This window comes from Styela clava, chromosome 9 (assembly GCF_964204865.1).
Source record: "Styela clava chromosome 9, kaStyClav1.hap1.2, whole genome shotgun sequence".
Classification (NCBI taxonomy): Eukaryota; Metazoa; Chordata; class Ascidiacea; order Stolidobranchia; family Styelidae; genus Styela; species Styela clava.
In genome coordinates, this window is record NC_135258.1 from 17885568 (window position 1) to 17910764 (window position 25197).

General features: G+C 36.8%; 2 protein-coding genes across 2 annotated transcripts; one reads left to right on the forward strand and one right to left on the reverse strand.

The window, feature by feature from the left end:
• The first annotated feature begins 17735 nt into the window (after nucleotides 1-17735).
• Nucleotides 17736-20418, forward strand: LOC120339084 (spermatid perinuclear RNA-binding protein-like). The gene is made up of 4 exons (XM_078115903.1): nucleotides 17736-17944; nucleotides 18325-18475; nucleotides 19106-19292; nucleotides 19933-20418. Exons 1-4 carry the CDS (start codon nucleotides 17838-17840, stop codon nucleotides 20115-20117), a joined length of 630 nt encoding a protein of 209 aa, XP_077972029.1. The 5' UTR covers nucleotides 17736-17837; the 3' UTR covers nucleotides 20118-20418.
• A 743-nt stretch (nucleotides 20419-21161) lies between these two features.
• LOC120339131 (large ribosomal subunit protein eL32-like) lies at nucleotides 21162-24068 on the reverse strand. Its single transcript, XM_039407210.2, has 4 exons — nucleotides 24016-24068; nucleotides 23705-23799; nucleotides 21416-21583; nucleotides 21162-21327 (listed from the first exon to the last, which is right to left on the reverse strand). Exons 2-4 carry the CDS (start codon nucleotides 23795-23797, stop codon nucleotides 21178-21180), a joined length of 411 nt encoding a protein of 136 aa, XP_039263144.1. The 5' UTR covers nucleotides 23798-23799; nucleotides 24016-24068; the 3' UTR covers nucleotides 21162-21177.
• Between the last annotated feature and the right edge of the window lie 1129 nt (nucleotides 24069-25197).

Genomic DNA, 25197 nt, shown 5'->3' on the forward strand with positions numbered 1-25197 from the left:
CCGACTAACCGGCAGGCCTACCGGTAGTCTATTTCTGTATTTGCAAAGCCTAAAAGTTGACGTTCATATTCTCAAGATTATAATAAGAATTCCCAAGCCAAACCACAAAGATTGCAATGCTCATCGGCGCTCATCTTCCATAGGATGAATATAAAACAAACAAAAAAAATAAAATTTATTTGACCGACGAAATTATCGAACTATAGAACTGTAAATAAGTCATGAAAGAACGCCTAATTCTGCCATTCCTCATTACAGCATTAGGACGAATCAAGTGAAAATACCCAGTTTGGGTTGAATAAATTCCAGCACACTGGCACATGACAGCGTTGCTCTTCAAATCAATTCACAACACTGTTACGTAAAATGGTAAAATTTAACTATCAAACGTGTACATCAAAATGGGAAAATCCATCGTCCAGTCAATTTAGAATTTACAAGTTGTAGGTAAGGATGTAAGTTTCAGAATTTCGAATCGAAGCGATTTGAATCAACATCAATTCGAAGCAATTTAAGAAAAAAAGGCTTGATTCTATTTAAAAAAAAATTTGATAGATACCACAAGGCAACTGCACGACACAGCGGCGCTACCGTTATATCGACCAAACGCGTTTATTGGACACGTAGTGGACATAGCGATCGTTTCAATATTATGTTGTTGTTGTTCTTGTTCTTTGACACGTTTTTAAAAAGTCGCTTTTCTCTTTGATAACTGGACTAATTGCTTTGAAATTTTCAGTGGATGAAGATGAAATTTTTCTCCAGAAGGCTATTACTTTTATTTATTTCAAATATTTCTGTTAGCTCTGTAAAATTTGTTTTTGTTTGCTATGACGTCATTAAACGTTCTGCGGATATCGGACGCCGTTTTGTGTCCAACGGACCTTCTTGCAATTTCAATTCACGCTGTCACAAGACAGGACCTTCTAAAGCAGAGGTCACCAAACTTTTTTGAACGCGGGCCGGGTATGACTCAAACTGTGTTGAAACTGGCCGGACAAATATTTTTGTCAAAAAGAATGAAATTGGACCAGTGCGCAAGGGATTACAGTACTGTTAGCGCAAAATGCACATTCGACGTTCATTTTAGCACGAAGACGTAAACAGTTTCGGCGAGTGCATCTTTCGCAGAAAACGTTGCCTCCCGGTAGAAAATTTTAGCCCATTTTGTCACAGCTATTTCTTAGACTAATTTTTCATTACTACTATTAAAACTACAACTCCTAAAGAGGCAAATGATGATTGACTTATTTGATTCATACTTAAATTTCCCATGCACAACCAGAAACTAACGAATAGCATTCAGAATCGCAAAAAATGAAGTATTTTTTACAACCACGACTGAAAATCTGTCAGGGTGACCAAAGTGTCTGAGCGGATGCGAAAAGGCCCATTATTACGTCATTTTTTCTGCATCTTGCTGATTGGCCAATGTTACGAAATAAACAAGGGCGACGATGCTCGAGAAAATTTTTCTTGGAAAAATATTTGGCCACTTTTGTGTGTTATTGCGGGCCGGATAAAATGACGACGCGGGCCGGATCCGGCCCGCGGGCCGTAGTTTGGTGACCCCTGTTCTAAAGATAGAGAAGTTCTGGTACCGTAACACAGCGCGGTGACACTGAACTAACTCGTAGCTGTCAAAAGCTTGAAAATTCATACAAATATGAGAAATAAAAAGATGAAACTTGGCAGGTGGGTAGAGTTGTGTTTCTTTTAACCATATTTGAAAGTTTCGCGTTTCTACATTTGAAGGAGGGGGAATAGGGGGTGTGCATTTCCGATACGTCGATAATATCTTTGTCAACCAATTTGCGTGTTTTCGTCTGTTTGATTGCTGTGATGGGGTGCTTTGTTTATAATTTAACAAGTTTTGTTCGAAATAACCGTGTTCTTGAAATACATGACGGTCAGAAATGCAATTAGAAGCCCAATGTTTTCACGCTGTCACAAGACCAACAATTGTCAACCAATTTGCGACCACCGTGTTTTGTCTGTTTGATTGCTGTATGGCTGCGTATGCGATAGTCTCGACGCAGCAGAAACGATGATCAAGGCTTGAAATCCGTGGTCGCACACTGGTCGTTCGGTCGCAAATACGTCTTTCGAGTGCCGTACTTTGGGGATTTGTATAGCTTTAACCCTTTGTCGTAGAAAGTTAATACGAGGTTTAGCGTGTAGAATAAATGCCGCCAATGCACCCACGGTGAAAAAATTAACGGGTTAGATATATTGGTTTTTGTTTTATAGCGGTTTGAATGAAATTGTCCGCAGACTGGCTACACCACCCTAGGCCTGGTGAGTTGTCCGTGTAGTCGAATTGTCCATCAGCCCTAAACGGCTATGACAGTCACTGTACCAAAAATTGTACCCCGATTCGACTGGTGTTAAGTTGACGCATGTTATTTAGTAACGTTTTTATGTGAAATGTTTGACTGTGGTTCGGTACCTGATCCGATACATACGGTACGGTACATAATTGACTCATATCACGAGATATTTCAACTGATGTTTCAATTGTCACAGGACCTAAAATATCTATGACAGTCCCTGTACCGTCACGGCACCCCGATACAGGTACTGGTAAGTCACCGCCGGTATGTTAGTCGTTGGTCACCGCATATGATTTTGGGGGAATTATTCTGCGTGTCCATATATTTGAGCATTGCTCTCTTGTTATACTTGCGTTTACAGCTTTCCAAAGCCATGACACTCCCAGAGTCGCTTTATTGGACACGTTTAGTGGACATAACGATCGTTTTGTTGTTATGTTGTTCTTTGTCACGTTTTGAAGAAATCGCTTTTTTATTTGATTACTGGACCAATTGCTTCGAAATTTTCAGTGGTCAAAGAAAAAAAAAATTTTTCAGAAGGCTATTATTTTTTTTTTGCTATGACGTCATCAAAATTATTGCCACCTTAGGTGGCTCTACGTGTCCATATATTTGAGCATAGCTCTCTTGCTTCATATTGGTAGCAGCTTTTGAGGGACCAATGGTTTCGCTCAATTTTGTTCGACTATTTAGAATGTTACAAATTTCACAAATATTTTGAACGCTTCTTCAAATTATCTACATAATATTATTATATTAAAACATCATTGCTTTATACATTATTAAAACATGTAAGTCTGCGAAGCTTTCCTCGCTATTATTGCTTCTTTTAAAATCATGGCGCATACGGTACTAACTGGTGATTATAATTTGGATGAATTTTGAAGGTCAATTTAAGAAAAAACAATCGTTATAAACCCGGTATTATTTGCAAACATAATTGTATGTGAGTAAATATGTAACTGAGACGTTAAAACGATCGACCTAACAGCTACGATTGCATCAATTCAACTAGTGCACTTCAAGAGCGTAGCCAGCCCAAAATTCTGGAAGGGTGGCCAACTTTTTTGTGTAATAACGCAATGAAAGTCATAAGAAAAACAGTTGCGATCTGACTGTTTACGATCTGTCCTATATTCCCTACTTTTCCTACAAGAATGGCCAATGAACGCAGACTCCTGTACGTAGCGTAACAATTAAATTTGATCAGCTGTTAGCGGGCGGATGAATCTCAGTTATTACTGCTCGATATTGCGTTAGGTTGGGTGGCCTTTGCATCGCCGTTTTAAGTTGTTATTACTTAAGTTACGTTAAAAAGTGTAATAAGTTATTAAACCACTTTAGCCTAGATCCTTGCCGTGAGACGAGGCCTTTAAAAACGCCCATAAAATGAGTTTCGTATCGCACAACTGGTAACTAAAAAAAATGTCTAAAAAAAATAATAAATAATATTCATTGAATTAATTACAATATCTAATTCATTTTTTTCTGAATTGCTTCCGAAATCCACATTCTCGAAAATCGACTTTTCGAGAATGAGGATATACCAACGACTAACATAGCCTACATAGCTTACATATACTTTTTAACACCTTCTTAGAATAACGCAACTAATAACAACTGAAAATGACGATGGATAGGCTACTCAGCTCAAAAGCGAGCAGAATTATATCTGATATTCATCCGACCACGGGGATCACTTACAGCTGACCAATTTTAATTGTTACGTCATGCAGAAGTCTGCGCTCATTGGCCTGTGATACCGGAACGGTAAATGATATAGGACAGATGGTGACACATATTTATTGACCCCCAAAAAACTCTTTCTATATTCCACCATTGCAAAATTTTCGGGGCTATTTTAGGAGTGCTTTTGCGAGTTAGCGCCTGTAAAATAGTGTATGTGTTTCAAACCCCCATCATGATTTATCGCATACAACAATCAGGCCGCGAGCCGAGGCCATTTATCTTTCAGTTTCGTAGCGCACATAAGGTAATAGTCCGGCAGATGAGGGGCCTTTTTGGGCCCAACCTTGTTTTCAGACATAAAGTTTTTTTTATTTGTGATTATTCATCTTGGGGTTATTGCCCATCATTTCTACATGGGTGTGGAGTTTGCAGCTTTGAGCAATTTTTTTTACGGCTTGATATTTGTATTAGTGTTTTTTATCAAATCTGTGCACCATAATGGCGCACAACCTGAAACCTGACCTGTTACAATACTATGTTCAGGTTGTGCGCCATCTTGGTGCACAAACTACGGAAGCACCAGATTTACTAGGAAATAAAAATCAATAACTTTTAGGTATTTTTTGAACTCAGCTTTGGGTCGCGACCCATATATATGGAAATACTGTTGAAATACGCGTAAAATATAGAGTACTATTTTAAAATACCCGCTTTTGTTGCAATTAACAATACAAGCCTGCTAATGCAGTCGGCAGTAGTTCAAGTGGATATGCACCCGGTAGAGAACAGTCAATTATTTGTTAGCAAGGATTTTCATGCAGCGGGATGATCACGACGATGCAGTGAAAGATAATGCTATCACGTGAACAAGAATGAGAAAATTGCTACATTTTATAGTATATCCCTGGGAAAGAATGTAGTTCATTCTTATGTTCCATGCCAATGCTTTCCAAACTACCAAAGACTTTCAACACTTTTGCTTCTTCTCTTCCATAAAAATACATTGTTATTATATATTCGCATTTCCATCTGTTTGTTCGTGGTCCCAGATAACCGATCAGTGGCCTCCAAGGAGGCCGGGGGTCCCTTCTAGGAAACCCTGTCATAAACTATGAGAGGCTACCGTGCTTCTCTTGCCTGTTTTCATGTTGTCCCTCGAATTCAGCTACAACAAAAAATTCACGAAAACGGGTTTTGATTTTATGATTTCATTATTATTCTCGACAATGAATGATTTATATACGGGTGGTAAAATGCCAAGTTATTCCAACAACATGATCATGTTTTGCAACTTACAACCAATATTTTATATCTAACTTTGTTTGACACAGCCGCAAGGCGAAGAGATCTGAATACAAATATATATCAAAAATGTAAGACCAAAAAAGTTACACTACAACATAGCCAAATGTGCTGTATTTACGATAGATAACAGGTTTAACAAAAAGCATTACATGAAAAATGGTAAAATAAAGATCAATTTAGCATATCTACTTAGGACTTGGTGTCAGAATTAATTGTGGTTGTTGGGGATGTTTCAAAAAAAAGGTTGAATGAAAAAAGGTCTGACAAAATGTTATGGTTTGAGAGTAGTAGAGAAGTGGAAAAAATACTCCCATGTGTTCTTCATTTGATAACCACGCCACAGAACTTCTCCGATAAATATACGCAGCAATTGCGAGAGACAGAAATGCCAAGATGGGATTTCATCGCATTGCAAACCAATATTAGCGATTCTCAGATATATTCGCACATTCCCATCTGAACAGCGTGGAAAAAATTATACCTATCTACACACTTGAAAAACTATGTCAGATGAGCGTCATATTATTGAATATCAGTAAAGGAATAGTACAATGGGAAAAGACATATAAGGCGTAACTTTCAGTAATATGCATCAAATAATCTTCTTGTGGAATATATATTTAAAAACATTTCGTCACGCCAACCGCAGTCCGAAACTTTTTGTCTCTGGCTGAGCTTAGATACCCACTCATGTAAACTAGTAAGAGGCGCGAGATAGAGCAGATAATACGAGTATCCATCCCCCAGCTGTCATTTGAGTAGGAACTGCTGTTTTTATTGCAGATGATACTGATTTTTTTGTATTAAAGATTTACTGGCATCACCGATGTCAAGTGATGGATATAAATAAACCATTTGAAAACCAACACGCAGTATTACAAAACCCAATCCCCCAAAACAGCGCTCTTACTCCATAGTGACACCTTGTGTCCCATCACTAATAAATTAATAACTCGCTAATTATACGACATAATTCGCCCAAAATCAATAGACTTCTGGTCCGAGATAAGATGAATGCACATGCAAAATCTAGAGCAGATTCAATCTCGCTTTCGTGAGATATCGCGTGCATCTAACAGACATACAGACAGACAAATACCTATCAACATACTTACCGATTAAAATCGATAAGTAACAAGTGGAATTTGATGCGTGTTCGCAAAATGTGCGCGTTACTACGTACAACCGAAGCACGCAGGAAAATGTGTGTGATGTACTAGTGATCAAAATGTTTTGACTCAACTATGTTGGCATACCAGGTGCACATATCGGTTTCGCATACGCATACCTTCTATCTCCACAAGGATATATTAATTTGACCAAAGTCAATGCTGCACCTGAAAGGTTCCGGTTCTTCCAAAAGAAAACATGTTACACATCGTTAGATACCAGTGGATGGATTTACATGGCCTTGTTCGGAGTGAAAGACGAGGTCGAATATTCCAATTCATTTCAACTAATAAAATATTTCCCAGGTCCCTAAGCTTTAAGCAGGAAAACGAAATGTCCGCAGCAACACAAATGTAGTTTGACCAGCGCAAAAGAAAGTGGCTAGATGCTGTCGATGGATCTTGGCTTATATTAGTGAAATAAACTACCATTTATTCTACTAAAATTGAATTTATGACATTGTACGGAGATGCAATGTTACTATGTATTCAAAACTAACCCATGTAGTTTTCAAATAATTGTTTTTAACAAAAAAGTGCTTCCGAAGTATTCGTACCAAGATGGCGCACAACCTGAACATTGCATGCGTACCAGGTTAGGATTCAGGTTGTGCGTCATCTTGGTACGAATAATTGGAATCCATTAAAAAAAAATTGCTCAACATTATATACTCCACACCCACCTGGGTATCATTATTTATGTCATCGACATTATATCTGAACAATATAAAAAACCTTATGTCCAAAAACAATGTTAAGGCCCGATTCTGCCGGGCTATAACTACCTGAAAAGGATTTTAAAATGTTCCTTAGAAATTTAGTACATAATATTGCCTTGTTCCCTTTTCCAAAAGTTGCACGTTTTACAGAAAAGACGCTTTTACTACAATAAATATGTGTTACCATCTGTCCTATTTTCTCTGCTTTTCCGGTATCATGGGCCAATGAACGCAGACTTCTGTATGACGTAACAATTAAATTAGTCAGCTGTAGGTGGATCCCCAGTGGTCGGATGAATATCAGATGTACTACTACTGCTCGCTTTTGCGTTGAGTAGCCTTTCTATAGTTTTTTTCAGTTATTATTAGTTCAGTTATGCTAGAGAGGTGTTGAAAAATATAAGTAAGATATTAAACACTTGTATATCCTTACCATAAATAGCAATTTTAGTTGAGCACTAGCTCATAAGACGTTGTTAAGGCTAGACCTAGAATAATATGTCACGAACAACGATATTTTCTGGCTTGCGTGAAATGTTTATGATTAATTTAATGACTCTTCTTGACTATTCAGCAGACTTATACTACTATATAGGCCTCAGCATATTTGGAAATAGAAATTAATGGCTGTTTCTGTAATGCACGGTTGTGTAAAAGAGAAGAAAATAATCAATTTTACTAATGTCGGTTGGTCTAAATCTGAATTCATAAGGTTGACAAGAACCTGGGAAGCAATGATAAGTTATGCCGTGGAAAGAAAGTAGCATTGGAAGCGATTGAGAGGTGAGAAATCAAGTTGTAGACAGACATAAATTTGAGTTGGGTTGCGCGAGACTATCTTCCTATCTTTTCTTTATGCCTTTATGCTAGTGGATCCGTATGCGTATACTGCAAGGATACTGTAGCTGGAATAAACATGACTATTCTATTCAATTAAAGAGATTCGTGCTTCTCTAAGTGCCCATAATTTTAATTACATTTAGTTACCCATCGTTTTCGTGAATGCGATAATAAAACTTTTTTTTTAATTACATCTGAAATGAGCTCCACTGATATTTGTGGTTCTAATTTTCCCATCGTTACTTCTACGGATAAATGCAAATTAAATGTTTATGCATTGTTACGTCAAACTTGATTTGATATTTCAAATTCATTTACCAAATTTATTTCTTGCCATTGTTGTAAACTGCTTGTCTGAGGAAGTCTGACTCTGGTCGGACGAAACGTTACAGAAATACATTTGTGTTAGTGTGCAGCTGGACTCTTTAATTGAATAGTGTAGACAGACAGTTGATGTTTTAAAATATAGTCTATAGTCCAAACTCATAGGGCATTTCAGACTGTGATATATCAAAATTTAGTGTAAATATAGTCTAGTACCGGTATGCAAACACTGCTGGACTGTAGTACATGCAATGAGCATATAGTATCATCGCTCATTGAGTACATCAGATAAAATACATTATGTATTCAAGGTATTAGTTAGTATTTAGTGGTATTTTTACACTCATTCTGTTCCAAATATGATTTTCTTCCTCATTTTAGATACTGTACTACAAAAGAAAACGGCAATGTTCCACCAATCCGACCTAACGCAGGCTCTAATCCCTGATGCTATCAATGCTATAAAATGGATTAAACAAGAAGTCTTGAAGCGTAAAGGTATATGAGAATCATAATAGTTGCAAACAGATTGATGGGCTATTCATATTGAAATACTTTAGCACTCTTCTGCAATTGGAACTGCCCATCAAACTCATGTTGGAGACTTCATTGAGGTTTTCAATTCATTTTTTTCTCAACTATGAAGATCTTTTGAGGTTAACAAGGCATTAATAAATGAAGCTGAGGAATTTGTTTGTTCACTGTATGAAGAGGATATGAAGAATGTAAATGATACCAGGGCATGTTGGAGACTTCATTGAGGTTTTCAATTCATTTTTTTCTCAACTATGAAGATCTTTTGAGGTTAACAAGGCATTAATAAATGAAGCTGAGGAATTTGTTTGTTCACTGTATGAAGAGGATATGAAGAATGTAAATGATACCAAGGCACGTCTATTTAACACTGGAAAACATAAGAATTATACTCTTTCACCCAACAACGATTCACTGAAGAAGCATGTGGCCCTCAAATCAGTTCCCTGAGTTGGCAAACTGCAAGTGTAAGAAAACGAGGGAAAATAATTTATGCAAGTGTGCCAAAATCAACTTAAATTTTTGTTTTTGTATTGACTGCAAAAATCACAGTACACTTTTAGAGGAAAAGTCGATTTTCGAGATAGTGGATTTCGAAAACAATTCAGAAGAAAGTGAATTAGATATTGCAGTTGATTTAATAAGCATCATTTATTTGGTTTTTTTTTCGGACATTTGTTAGTGTCGTAGTCCTGTTTCTAGAAATAATATTGCCTTTGTTTAAATACATAACTACATAAACTAAAAAAAGACTAATTGTAATATTTCTGTTCACTATGTTATGTACATATTGTACATTCACTTAATTTTCTTGACTTTTCCGGTAAATTTCTAAGTGAGAAATAATTGATGTATTTGTGTTTTCGTGCTCACGATGTTAATTTGTGACTTCATTGCTTAAAAATAAATACGTTTGATAGCTTCTACAAAATGGATGTAGCTTTTTGTGCTGTTCTTGTTGTAAACTGCTTGTGGTTATTACATAAAATTTATTCGCTAATGTGAATCAGCGTTGTTGGTGTCGCTGCTTGAAGACCTTTCGAGGTCACTCGCGACTCCTGTCTCACAATTAAAGAATTTTTTGTTATTGGTTACATGTATGTCATATTTTTCGTAATCTACCTAATAAATTATGATTGACTGAGGAAGTCCGATTTTGGTCAGGCAAAACATTACAGGAATACGTTTGTGTTAGTGTGCTGTCCTGGGGCTCTCGAATTGCATAGTTCTTACGTATGTGTTATAAACTTATGGTTATTGAATTTACGGGAACCTGTTATATTCAATTTCGCATCAGGATTGTGGAACAAGCTGTAATGCGTTAGGTATGTTCATTGTCACACAAAACTGAAGAATTTATTTAGTTACCAGATGTGCGCTACGAAACTCATTTTCTGGGCGTTTTCAAGGCTTCGTCTCATGGCCCATATCCGTGGTAAGGATCTACAAGTGTTTAATAACTTACTTATACATTTTTCAACAACGTCTAAGCATAACTTAACTAATAATAACTAAACAGGGCTATGGAAAGGCTGCCCAACTCAACGCAAGGTCGAGCAGTAATAACTAATATTCATCGGCTCGCTAACGGCTGATTCAATTCAATTGTTACGTCATGCAGAAGTCATTGTTCATTGCCGAAAATGTAGAGAATATAGGACAGATTGTAGCACATATCTCTTGTAGTAAAAGCGTCTTTTCCGTAAAACGTGCAACTTTTGGAAGTGGGAACAAGTCAATGTTTGTTACTAAATTTTTAAGGAACATTTTAAAATCATTTTCAGGTAGTTACCTGATGTGCGCAACGAAACTCACTTTCTAGGCGTTTTTCAGGACCTCGGCTCGCGGCAGAGGCGTAGCCAGCATATTTTGCGCCCGGGGCAAAATATAAAATTGGCGCCCCGACCCCCACGTTTAATCATGTTTTCTATTGCATTTAATTGTATATGTAAAAAAAATTATATTTCGTCACGCTAATAACCGAATTGCGTAAGTCATTTTTAGCTGTTTTGAGAAAAACGTAAAAAAACTTCCTAATGATATTGCTATGCCATTGAGAGTCTTTAATTTGCCATAGTTCAACTTTTTGATCGTAGCCGGATTTAAGTTAATTTGTATGACGCAGTCATGTGACGTCATAATGGCACACTGTGATTTAGGCAAAAATGTGTCTATGGCTAGAGGACATACGCAATTTTGCAACTTGTCTATATGTACCAGTCCTGAAAACCAAACAATCCAAAATCCCCAAAATAGCTAATCTGTTTCAATTACATTATTTTTTATGTTTAAAAATATATATTTCATCAATATAACACGCTCTGCACATCACCGAAATAAGACTAAAGTTAAATATAAAGAATAAAACAGTAAAGTACTCTTATATAAAAGTCAACCAAGGTGAATTGGACTCAGACAGTAAATATCACAAGTGCACGCCTTCCTATACAGTAGTATAAATTGAAAATTATTAGCGCTAAGCTAGAATCTGAGATGCAGAAACTCGAAAATCCTTCGCCTAGGTTATTTTGCCTTTGTGACGTCACAATAGTCCTGCGTTAGCAATGATAATTCATTATGACGGAACAATTGAACAAATTTGCATATCATACAAAATTTCTATTTTTATGGGTTTCGGAATTCTTAAAATAAAATCTGAGTTAACAGACAGGTGCGCAGCATTACACAAATACCTATTTTATGAAAAATTCAAAACCGCCCAAAATGACTTACGCAATTCGGTTATTAGCGTGACGATATGTGAATTCAAATTTATATGTATTTATATATTTTATTATTTATTCAAAAATATATGTATATGTAAATTCAAAGTTTAATGGAACATTTTATTCAAAGAAGAAGCAAAGCTATACAAAATAGAGCATATGTCCCACTCAGTTACTGTCAAAGATGATGTACATAGTCTAAAATAAATTCATTTTTCCAATTTCACTGTCGTAAACTGGTTAACACGTCATCAAAATCTGTTTTTTTCCAATGTTTCTCTTTCAACACTTAGAAATGCAAGATCACGGAGACGATCCTGTCCCGTTGATGCACGCGAATACGACAAAATAAGTTTCAATCTGCTGAAAGACCGTTCACAGCTTGCAATTGAAACTGATATTGTTAACAAAATTTGTAGAGAAATTTGCAGATTGGGTAAAACGTCGTCTCCAAAAGACACAATAAAACCAAGAAGAGCCAAAGGAGTTTCTGGTTGATCTACAGTTCTGTTACTGAGCAGCATTCTGCAATCTCCAATTTCGGTGAAAAGTTCGTGGCCATTGATGTCCGTGGGGTAGAGATTTGCAAAATCTGTGCAATCTCGACGAATTGTCGAAAACGGCATTGAGGTCTTTTAGCACAGTATAATATATTTTATGTAACTTTGCCGCAAAGTACGGTACTTTGACAACAAAATACAATCCACGTATTACTCAAAACATGTATTAACATCATTCAACCAAATTCCGTTTCCATTTGTCTCCAGCACAGAACTAATATCAACTTACATCCGAGTGCGCAGGCAAGAACTTAACGATACAGAACCATGTAATTAACCCGGTGCATTTTGTTACCTAACGTTACCAAATCAAATTTTGCTTTGTTTTCCGGCCAAATTTTTTTGGCCATGTAATTACGATGGAAATCTGACCGTGCTATGTGCGTGATGACGTCGGCAGTCGTAAGTGGTCTGACCAAGTGTGCAGTTTGCCATGTACTAAGATTAGATGTCTGCCGCCGGTGCGATCTTGCTTGTGACCGTTTTTTACCTTTGTTGTGAAATTTTTGCCAGCCCCATTTTGGCGCCCGGGGGCATATGTACCCCACTGCCCCCCCCCTAAGCTACGCCTCTGGCTCGCGGCCTAAATCTGTTTTTTCAAAAGTACCGTGAAGAATTTTAGCCTAGTCTATCACAGGTATTTCTACACTAATTTTTTATTACTGCAATTGAATTAAAACTCCTAGGAAGACAGAGTGATCATTGAATTATCTGATTTATAATTTAAGTTTCCGAAACACAACACAGTTACCTGATGTGCGCTACGAAACCCACTTTCTAGGCGTTTTTCAGGGCCTCGGCTCGCGGCCTAAATCTGTTTTTACAAAAGTACCGTAAAGAATTTTAGCCTAGTCCTAGTCTATCACAGCTATTTCTACACTAATTTTTTATTGCTGCAATTGAATTAAAACTCCTAGGAAGACAGAGTGATCATTGAATTATCTGATTTATAATTTGTTTCCGAAACACAACAGAAAACTAACGAATAGAGTTCAAATACGCGAAAACAAGGTAATATTCACGGCCACGCTTGAAAATCTGTCTGAGTTTGAAAAGTGTCTGAGCTTGTTACGTCTTTTTTTTGCATCTCGCTGATTGGCCAATGTCACGAAGTAAACAAGAAAGTCGATGCTCGGGAAAATGTCCATTCTTCTTTTTTGCCGCAGCTAGATGTCTACTCTGAAGTTGACCGAGAAAAATTGTAATACACCACTGCTCCATGGCATAATGGTGGTGCTGTTTATGGAATATTTCTTCAAGTGCAGTCCGTGTACGGTATGCTGGTACGGTCTTATTACTTAGTGAATAGAACGCAAAGGGCGCAGAAGTGCGCGAAACAGCGCATACAGGCATAAGAGCGCAGAAGAGGAGAGAAAGAGAGGGAAAGATTTTTCTTTCATTATTTATTAGCGTCCGTGAAATTTTGAACAATTTGATGGGAAACAGTATACAGTAGTAGGGAATGATCATGAGTTTATATCGGTACCGGTAATCTTCAACATCTTTAAATTGGTTTGTGGCATTTAAAAAGTCAGTCGCCGTGGGTTTGGTCATAGCGGCTATGGTTTTGCGGCAGCTCTAGACGCCACAAATACTTGAAACTGCACTTGCTCTATTCAGATGTAGCATACCGGTACCGGTAGTCACTTTGGTACCGGTACCGGTAAGTAGTAAGACCCTGCTGGTACAGTGGTATGGTACTTGAACTGTAATCCTTTTGAGAGGTGCGGCGGTGTGGCTCAACGGGCTAAGCGTTAGGAATACGCTCACCACCGCACCTCTAATTAGGCTACTTTGCGTGGGTTCGCAGGTTCGAATCCCATGCAGGGATGGTTATGTGCGAGAGGATTGCTGGACTCCTCGTCGTCGTTGGGTGGTTCACGTAACCGCTGGTCGGTTACGGCTCCCTCCACTCTTGGAATCTTGATTGAACTCATTAGTAGGTTTTGTAATCAATTTAGATAATATCGATAAATTGAGGCCGTTGCATTCTACAAGAAAACGCAGCATCAGTCGGTCTCCAACAGAAAGATCGACCGTTTTAAGTAAGATAAGTAGCCTACCTCTAATATGTCTCGACTGAACTTTTCGTTATACTCCCGTCTTGCCAACCTACCCTAGTCCCTAGATAGATAGTTTATTTTGCAGACAGGTTCGAATCATGTGTTGGGTAATTATATCTGTATATGCAAGAGGATTGCTAGACTCCTCGCCATCGTAGGCCAGACAGGATTACGGGACAATTGCATGTTTGATTGCGCTCGTGCTCTCCGGAAATGCACACGAGCGAAATCTATTTTGCAGCCCAGACGACGCCGGAAATTCTTGATTGCTCACCAGCATCATTATACCACTATCATGAAATGCCACTAAACTGCTATCAGGTTCTAATATTAGTAACTGACTGATTATAGACAACACACATCTTCCGAATTTTAAGAAAACGCAAAACCGATGCTGATTTACAACAAAATCAGGAGGCCTCTCTTGAAACGTTAGGCTTTTTGTTATCGTTACATTTTATTCGTTTATCACGTTTCGTTTCTGTGCCTTTTATCTACTCGTCGCTGTCATTTTGCGAGACAAGATTGTGTGCCAAAGGGCCAGTCAGCCAATTGTGATTTCGGGTCTCCCTGAAACTAGACACTTTGATTTTTTTGTAATCCATTCCTGCATTTGTGGTTCAGTTTTATTAGATTTTGAATGAAATGATATTGTGCATTCCTATATATCTCTATATTGCAATAAAGAAATAGTTTTTCTAATTCCATAGGGTAAGGCGGTACTGGTACCTGTAATTAATTTTTCAATAGTAGAATAACGGTATGGCATCACTCAATACAAAATCAGACACTTTGTAAAAACTTATATTCTAATGTTTATGATTACTTTAAAACGAAAAAAAACAAAAATAAAGAGAGCAGAAATGGGAAATAGATTTTACGAAGTGCCTTATTACCTGCTCAGCTTTGCCATATTTTGAAATTGAAAAATTAATTATACTCTACCCTATTAAATTGAGAAGTTTGACAAACATATATCAGTATATTATTGTTGCATGCAATATCTGAATATAGAAATAGAAATGCACAAGTTTATCCAAGATACAAAAACCCTAATAAACTACCGAAAACAAAATCATAGTGCCTGAAATGGTGCCAAAGAAGTTCCTGAATTTGCGAGTGCCTGGTTTTAGGGAGACCCGGGGTTTTCGTACCGTTATTTTACCTTCGTTTTTTCAAGTAGAGGCATTCCGTCAGTTGCTAGGTTTTTACGTGTTTTAGGTAAGTTTGCACACAATATCAGGCGTTTGGGGTGCCACGATTACTGGTTGCATGCTCGATTTCTTGTGGATACTGGACCGACCGCTGGTCAGTTACGGCTTCCGCCACCATCAGGTCCACACATCTAAAACAAATTACTGGCTAACTAATTCCCTTATGTACCTACATGTACTGACGGCCGATGTTCCCCATTTCCACTGTTCATCCTTTTTAGAAAATAGATCAGTTTGGCGGCCACTTGACACTTGCTAGTCCTACTCCTTCAGCCATTGCGGAGTGTGCATTTTTGGAAAACAGGCAAAAATCTGGTGCTTGACTCACGACTCGAGGCATGAGCGTTTACAATTTGCTATTCAAATAGCTCGCTTCCTACTGCAGTATTCTATTATTTTGATGGTTTGGTCTAAGCATTGGAAACGCGCTTGCTATTTCACCCCAGATTCAAAGATTACCTTGCCCTGAGTGGATTCATAGATTTTAATCAATGCATATTAAATGATTAACAACTGGTGAATAATTCCTATACTCACAAAATTCATTTGAATATCAGTAGTGTACAACGTAGTAAACAAGCATTCACCAAAATAAAAGCTATTATAGTATTTTAGTTACAATACCAATAGGATGAAACAGCTAGATTTTGATGTTCTGTTTTTCAATGAAATGCACACCCTGTTTATAATACAAAAAATCATGACGCCATGTTTGATTTCATATAGGCAGAAAATTTAATCCCATTTGTGAGCCAGAATACAAAATGGCTGGATGGTCTAATGGTAACAATTCTGGCTTCTGGGGAAACTCTAATAATCAGTGGTCTGACAACTGGGGAAGCAGTAGTGGCAATGGTCAGAATTGGGGCGGAGATACGCAACAATGGGGTGGTCCAAATAGTAACCAATATCAGCAATGGGGTAACTATCCTAGTCAGTGGTCTACCAATGATATGTCAGAGCAGGGAGATTCATGGCAACAATCCGAATCTACCTCAAGTGCTGGTAGTTATTCTTATTTTAATAAATCTGGTGGAAATCCAAATAATCCTCAACCATCTTGGGACTATGGTCAACAATCCTTTGAATATCAACAGCAGGGTGGTTATGGTAATCAACAGCAAAAGTGGTCTACAGCAACAGAAGATGATGAATGGGGCTTCAATTCTTCTGGAGTACAGCAGTCTATGCTAGGCTGGGAGAGTGGTGATCAACAAAGTGAGAAGGTGCAACCAAGAAGGGAACAGTCTGGGCCACCTGCTAAAAAGAGAGCTCGAAATGACAGAGGTGCACGCAAAGGAAAATCCCCATGGGACAAATTTGATGAATATAAATCTAATAAACAGTCATCTTACAACTCTCATGATCGAGAAGAAAGAGCAGAACCAGATTGGAGTGAGGGAGGATTTGATGGAAAGGGTAATTTCTATAATGAATGGAGCCAGATTCCTCAACCTGGTTTTAGAGGAAGCTGGGCCGGAGGTTTTCGAAATGATGTTTATGACGAGGATGCAATGTATGAACATGAGTTTGGTGCTTATCAAGGAGGATATGAAGATCCCAATGATAATTATACAGGTGGTTCAGAATGGGGAAATTCTGATCGACGGCGCAGAGGACCTCGAGAAAGTTCTGATGACAAAATTCTGTATAAGAAACACAGAACACTGACACAAGACAAACGGGGGAGAAAGACACTAATGATTGTGGTAAAAAATGTATCAAATGCTTTGCATGAGGCAAGCAAGACTATGAGTGCTGAATTGATGGAATCACTCAAACCTAAAATTGAAGTCAAAATGGGAGAAACGTCAGAAGAGACTACAAAAGAACAAAATGAGAAGGAGACTATAGAAGAAAATGAGAAAGATACTAAAGAAGAGAATAAGAAAGATACTAAAGGAGAAAATGAAGGAGGAAAAGGTGACAGACGGGATAGCAGTGAAAAGAAAGAACTTCCGCCGCAAGTTTTGATTGGTGTGGTGCGAGTTGGACCTGCTCAAAGGAAACTCATTACTGGTGCTGAATCCGATTTAGGAGCAGAATTCGTGGCAGTTTTCAAGGCAAGTGTTTTATATCAAACATTTTGTATAATATTTCAGTCGTATAATATTTCAGCAGATTTTTTACTTACAAACTTCATTAATTAAAATATATATGATATGGTTGCCAGTTGCCACTAGATAAAATTTCAATAGCATATTTATTTACAAGTTATTATATTATAGTATTAACATTTCTCATGAAGTGAGATACATGATCTTTTATACATGAATTTTTGTTGGAATGAATCTTAATATACTTTAGGAAAAGCCAACAAGGAGTTATTTCTTCAAGCTTGCCTCTCTTTTGCATCAAAAAATGAGGAAACCACTTGCAGATAAAGTCACCATCACACCTGATGAAACCAACAACATTATAAGCATAAGACCTGAAAAGTCTGAATGCCCTTACCCTATAGTCATCAGGTGCTTCATATTATTCAAAAAAATCAATTGATGTGGGGCATTTTAACTTCAAATTGTCTGGTGGTTGTACTTGTGCATCAATTAAATTGAATTTATAGGGTCATACTTCATCTTGTGATTTAATAAATCAATTTACGATAACGATAGTCTGAAATAGGAATTTCAAAAATCTTAATGCTATACCGGAATATCATGATTACTGCTGACAACAATTTCACCATTTCTTTTTACTGTATGAGCCAAGCCAGTGACAATAATTTCATCCATGTGGTGTGGAGACTATGATATTTGTCTAACATATTCGTCGACAAGATTGCATTGTTTGCTAATTTTATATTGTGGTACAAATCATAAAACCCATTTAATTTGTTTCATTTTAGTTTCACTTCACCAGAATATTCTCCTGAATACCAATCCACACTGCCTGAAGATACAACAGAAGAGCAAGTGCCATCGAAGGAATTTCTAAATGAAGAGAAATGCATGGAAGCTTTAGCAAAAATCAGAAGAGTACGATGGTCTTTGAGAAAGGTGCGTTTTTGTTGCCTATAAATGAATCTTAGGTTCGTTCAGAGTCAGACTCACCGCAACCAAATCTCTCAAATGATGTAAGATTGTTGCGTCGTGCGGAACCATTTTAACATTCCAGAAGTGTGTGTGCTAATATGAAGGTAACTAATTTTGTTCGCCTACTTTACATCGAGTTGTGTAAAGGAAAAGAAGCCTATGGGCACGGGGCATATTCACTTGGCTAATACAAACAGTCCCCGAACTCGTAATAGAACTAATATAAGGAAAATTGGAATAAAATTATGGCCTAACCCGAATCTGGTACATATATTACGGGAGTACCCTTCTGTCAGCTATATTGTGCAACTGGTGTAAAAACAAGTTTGGACATTACATTGAAATGTTTGATATATTTTTCGGTTAACCAACCCCTTTATTCATTTTGATTGAATTCAGATTCAGATATTTTATTTCGTCATGCAAGAATCAATATGAGGCAAAAGAATTCACAGTAAACTGAAAAAACGAATTGTGGATTGAACTAGGGCTTTTGATTCCATCCTTCATTTCCTTACATTTAATTACAATTATGATGAATCCAAAATATTATTGAAGAGTACAATTTAGAACTTAGTTCCTGTTTGATTGCAGATCAGAGCTGAAATTGAACTTCCTGTAGTTCGCATCTTGCTTGATCTGAGAGAAGCATATTCTGGTTGGAAACATCTCTCTCCATATGCTGCTGAAGTTCTTGTACATCTTGTAATGGAAAAGCTGGCAAAAGATGTTCGAGAAAGCGAACTTAGTTTTTCAAGACTTTTTATACAATGTCTGGAAGGTAATATCTTCTATTTTTGTAAATCAGCTTGTATCGAGAATATATTATAAATGGACATGGTAGTTACTGAGAAATGGAGAATAATCGAGGCCCAGTTGGAGAAAGGTAGCTGGGGATTGAGAAGCATTCAGACACCTTGAGTTTTTGTTCGCAACTAGGTTAAAATATTAAAGGCCTACTTGAACAGATTTGTAAATTTGTCATTGCTAGATCGATGTAGAATAGTAACTTCAGATGTTGGAATAGATTAGTCATGTACAAATGTATAATAACTGCATATTAGCAAAAAGAAAGAAAATATAATGTTTCGAATAAAGTTAAGATAATATTCAAAAAATAAAAAAATATGGCTTGCAAAAAGTATGGTTTGTGTTGAACAGTTTTTCACTAAATGGGTGTGAAATGCAAATGCCATACGAATATGATATTTCATTTCCTTAGTGATATACTTCAAATTATGGATATTTGGAATGAATTTAATGTGTCTTTGAGTAGACGTTGTCGATCATATTTATTCGTTTATATGCTAATTCAAAGATTGAATGTTGAAGTGAAAGCAATGTAAATCACCATTTTTTCAGTATCATGTCTATAACTTCTCTTGTGATCTCCCATCCATTAATTCCTGTTCTATTTACAGTGCTAGCTGAAGGCATGGCATTGCGTGGCGGACCAGGAATGAAGGATCCATGTGAAGCAAAACCGGTTGATGTTTTTTCATATCTCGAACCGCAACATGCTGAAGATTTAACCAGAGGTGCACAAAACGCCCTTCGCCTTGCTTCATTTGGCAGACTTAAGGAATTACTCAAGATGGATTCTTGAGTACATTAGACTCTTACATTCCAATGAGGAAAATCTGGGCAACGTGAAAAATAATAAGCAGGGTCAAGCTTATGTTTTCTAATCGAAAATGATACATTCTTCAATTTTAACAAGGAGATGCAACACGAGTACATACTTCTTTAAATGCATGTACATTAATGTTATGTACTTAACAATCATTAATTGAACTAGAATATTGGCTGTGCAAGATCTTCGTTCTCTTGGAAGCTGATTTGGATTACTGTAATAATAAATATTTCATGCAGATTCGCTTTAATGAAAATTCATTTTTTAGCAATTACTAATGTTTGTACCATAAATTGAGGGGGCCCTCTCCTATTTGTAACAATGCAAACCTTGAAAAAACGTAGGCTGCTTTTGGACTGGCGTAAAACATGAAGCCAAATTTTCGCATTCAGCATTAGACCCATCAGAGAACTAGGTATCTACTGTTAACTAAAGCCCTGGAAGTCTCAAATTCAACATATAGGATCACATAACTGGCATTACATAAGTCTGTAAGTAAACTTCTATCGCTCATCAACTCTGGAAGATGCCCTGTGGTTTTTCCATATTTAGCTGATGGCTCTTGGCTGACGCAAATTGGGCTTGGCCAAAGGCTGCTTCGTATCATATAATCACGCAGATTTACTCAACCATCTTCTACTGACGTCTGGGCCGAAATTAAGGTAACAATGCAAAACCTTCAAAAGAAGACGCTTCTGGACTGGCGACGCTTCTGGACTGGCCTAAATTATGGAAAGTCAAATTTTCAATTCAATGGCTCCCGTACTATCAAATCTTGTTGCTTTGGCGCGCATATATCACAAAAGGTAAATGTAACTATAGACTACATCATAATGGAGCTTTGCTTATTAAAGCAAAGCGTGGGCAGTTTATATATTATGGTTACAGAAAGGTGTACCACCTTGAAGCCACTGAGCAGAAGTTTATTGTCAAGCTCTTTCCACCTCTACCAGCCTTTCAACAACTCAAATGTCTCCTACAATACTAAGTTACTGACAAATAAAAAATGACACAAAATCCATAGCTTTTGTATTTATTCGTTCTCCTCACTACGTAATCTTGCGTTCGGGTTCGTTACATAGATATCAAGTTCTTGGGCCCGTTGAACTATGGTTTTGCGTTTTCTGCTGGAGACTGCATGAGCAATTTCAGCACAGAATGTCCTGTTAGACATCATCAAGACCTATAAAACAATATGTACATTCAAATTGTTATAAATAATAACACATTTAAGATTTCTTTTTTCATAGAATTAATACATTGTCATTTACCTCCAATTCACGAACATTGTGAACCAAAAACTTTTTAAATCCTCTATGGTCACGAAGACAATGTTTCGTTTTCTTGTCACTTCCATACCCAATATTTGGCATGAGATATTGCCCCTTGAATCGTCTTCTCACTCTGTTGTCGATACCTTTCGGTTTTCTCCAGTTTTGCTTAAAAACAAATAATCAATTTTTAACAGAATGATGGGCTTGCTCATGATTGGCTCTGCCAGTAGAATGGCATGTAAGAAATACAGATTGAAGCGAGACCTAAAGCAGTCAATATGATGAAAATAACAGCTAGGAGGTGAGACTTTGGGTATAATATTCCTTGTCAGTGAGAGGATAGAGTTCACCACTAACAACAAAAACCTCTTTTTGGAGAAAGAGAACAGTCCATAACATCTGTAAAATAAGCAATGGGAAAGAGCTTGCCAATCATATTCCATATTCTGATCTTCGATTCAGCATGGCATTATGATCGGTTTGGAATTTACTACCTGTGCGCGTACTAATGCAACCCCATAATTTAGTTTAAGTAGTTCATGGCTTTTCTCAGTGGTTGAATCCAACTTCCAAGTGAGTGCCTGTGACCTAGGTTTGAATCAATTTCTGCATATATGGTGAAAGCCATAGGCGACGGGTTTTAATAAATACATAACTGATTAGGACACTGACAAATATCCAACTGAATATGGCAAGAAACAAAATAGCACCGGCATGGTTGTTCCTAAAAAGCTAGCTCACGACTGCTTTGCTACGCTTAAGCGATAATGGACTATGTACGGTAATTAATTACTTTGGCAAGCTCTAGGACGCAATTGTACAGTAATTTTTGGATTGCATAGTCAGATGGGGGTTGGGAATAACATGTGCAAAAATTTGTTATGCTACGCCCACTGGAAGTATATGTGGTACTAAATTACACTAGCCCGAATAAAACTTATCGCTAGTCTTAGCTCCATATTTTTCACCATTTACAGTTAGGGTCATTTACAACTAGGGATGTAAGTTTCAGAATTTCGAATCGAAACGATTCGAATCAAACTCAATTCGAAGCAATTTAAGAAGAAACGGCTTGATTTTATTTAAAAAAAAAAATTATAATTTAGATAACGCCGGGCGATTGCACGATGCAGGAGCGGGTCTCAACATCGACCAAAAGCGTTTATTTCCCCAATGTCTACAGCGTTCCCGAGTCTGGACACTATTGAGTATTTTATTTTACATGCGTCACAGCTTTAGAGGAAACCATGTTTTTTAGACTATTTGAAATGTTAATGAGAAGTTTTACAAATCTAACATTATATAAACGTTTCCATTAATTATCTATGTATGACATTATAATAATAACATTATTCCTCTTTTAAAACATAGGTCTGCGATTTCTTCCCTCGGTATCATTCGCTTCCCCCTAAAAATACGGCGCAAACGGTACGAACGCATGTTTCACTGGCGTTTATCACTTGGGTGAATATTGAAAGTTAATTTTAGAAGAAACGATCACTATACAAACTACACAAAACTTCTCTAATATATTAGATAGTTGATGCAACCACTCAATGTGTTTTTCTACCAACAATATTCATTCTTCAAGTTCATTATTGATATCTTAACACACTTTATGCTATAGTTCTTCCAAATTTAAGGAAAGTTAACGAAAATATGATGTTATACTAAATAGAATCAGATTCGGAAATATTCGAAACTTACATCCATATTTACAACCCACAAAATCATGAATGGATGAGAGTAGATTCTCATTCAAGCATAGAGAGACAGTAACAGAAGAATGCAACAAACGAACACGACGTAAAAAGCGCCATGATTGAGTATGACCAAACCAACCGATGACAATAGATAAGATAGAAAATAATATGGTAGGCTTATAGACTCATAGTTACCATAAATTTGAATGATTTCACTATATTTTTAGTATTTTCATCAATAACTTTGCTATTTATAGGCTAGTCCAAATTCTAAATATATTACATTGGCATGATTCTCGGTTTACATTGATAACGCCCTTTAATGGAGTGACCGTGTTTTGATGGAATTAGCGTTGGTGGAGGTCACGATTTGAGCCTCTCAATACTGCAATAACGTAGTGTCATTTTCATTTTAAATGTGATAAATAAATTAGACTGCGCAATTGAATACAATAACAGATTCAGAGATACAAGGACTTACAGACTTACTATAGGAACTGCCGAAGCACAATTCAGTAAATAAATAAATTTCATATAATTATACAGTTATATGATGGACTTCAATTTAAACATGAAGTCTTACCTTCAATTTATCATATCTGTCAGATTGGTGGCGAATAAACCTCTTCACCCTCTTTTTCACTATTTTCTTCTTGACGATGGCGCGTGGTGCCATTCCTGTCAACGAAGAACAATCAGATATGTAGCAAAGGCAGACTTGAGTCACAAAGTGAAGGATGCATTTTAGATTACAATTTCACAATGCTCAACCAGATAAAACATTAAAAATAAAATAACAGGCTCGGGTAATATTTGAATCACCAATTAAGCAAAAAATAAATCATATTTATTCCAAACGAATCACGATTACTACAGATAATACTACCGACCTACCGAACTACTTGTGCGAAGACTAAAAAGAACGAGAGCACGAAAGTTGTCATCTTGCTGACATGAGTATCCGCGAGATGTCGCTTTTAAATTGAAGTTTTTCAGAACCGTGGTTTCGTGCAGGACCCAAAAATAAAAAAGGTCAAACGTTAATCTTGGGTCAAACGGTTAATTTCATACGGAAAGTTACAATGTAGTGCTGAAAAGGTTCTGGACATCATTTGGACGTTTTAGAAAGATTTTTATATATGTCCAGTAGTTCCAGTAAGACGAGGCCCCACATATCAAATCACACTCTCGACTTACTGAGGAAGCAATCACTCATTTCTTTATTGTATATATATTTTATTTAATCCCAATTGCATTTACCCAGGGTACTATATTATGCCATAATAAACTTATATACAGCATTTACACAAGGGTCGTGAGCCTAGATGACCTTAATTGGTCCTGCACACCGACCCGCACAAAACAATAATCAATCGCTGTTAATTACTGATGAAATATTTTCTTTATTGTATTATTATCTATTATTGTTTATATTAGTGTTGATTTTGTTTTTGTGGCAATGAATCTCTCTCTCTCAAGCAATATAAGGAAAGGCTGGTCATCAGTCTGTAGCTTCGTCTAGCAAATACTGAAGTCAAAGATACAATTGACAAACCCTTTTTTCAGTCTGATGAGGATTAAATTCATATGAGCAGTTGTTATGCTGATATTGTGATATTTATATTTACTGTATGTTTTTCATTTTTTGTTTTTGACTGTGTATATTGAATTTTTGTGTTCTTTGACATTGTACTCGACGGTGTAATGAACGAATTGAAATCAGCGAAGTCCGCATCCCAACGGTCTTCAGCTCCGAGAAGATCATTTGCAACATAATCTAGGCAGAACATAACTTTTGAGCAAAAAGTTTTTCGATTTCTAAAACTTTTGGGTTCAATCATACACACACAGAAATTCAAGAGTAAACAAAATTTAATATATTACTCAATTTTCATAGAAGAAATTAAAACATTTATTGTTTTTTTAGGTCACATATACTTAACTATTGTTTTATTTTATGAAAATTCAATGATAAAATAATCTAATTTGTTTTACGGCAAAATATCTCGATTTGAAGTTATATTTCAATAATTTCGTCTGTTGTTTTGTAATTTTGATCCATCCCAAACAAAATTC

Excerpts from the sequence above, each read along its gene's own strand:
- LOC120339084 (XM_078115903.1), top strand. The coding sequence starts at position 17,838 with ATGAGGAAACCACTTGCAGATAAAGTCACCATCACACCTGATGAAACC. Across the intron at positions 18,476-19,105 it reads TACGATGGTCTTTGAGAAAG|ATCAGAGCTGAAATTGAACT; the intron begins GTGCGTTTTTGT and ends GTTTGATTGCAG. Across the intron at positions 19,293-19,932 it reads TTTTATACAATGTCTGGAAG|TGCTAGCTGAAGGCATGGCA; the intron begins GTAATATCTTCT and ends TTCTATTTACAG.
- LOC120339131 (XM_039407210.2), bottom strand. The coding sequence starts at position 23,797 with ATGGCACCACGCGCCATCGTCAAGAAGAAAATAGTGAAAAAGAGGGTG. Across the intron at positions 21,584-23,704 it reads ACAGATATGATAAATTGAAG|CAAAACTGGAGAAAACCGAA; the intron begins GTAAGACTTCAT and ends TTTGTTTTTAAG. Across the intron at positions 21,328-21,415 it reads ACAATGTTCGTGAATTGGAG|GTCTTGATGATGTCTAACAG; the intron begins GTAAATGACAAT and ends ATTGTTTTATAG.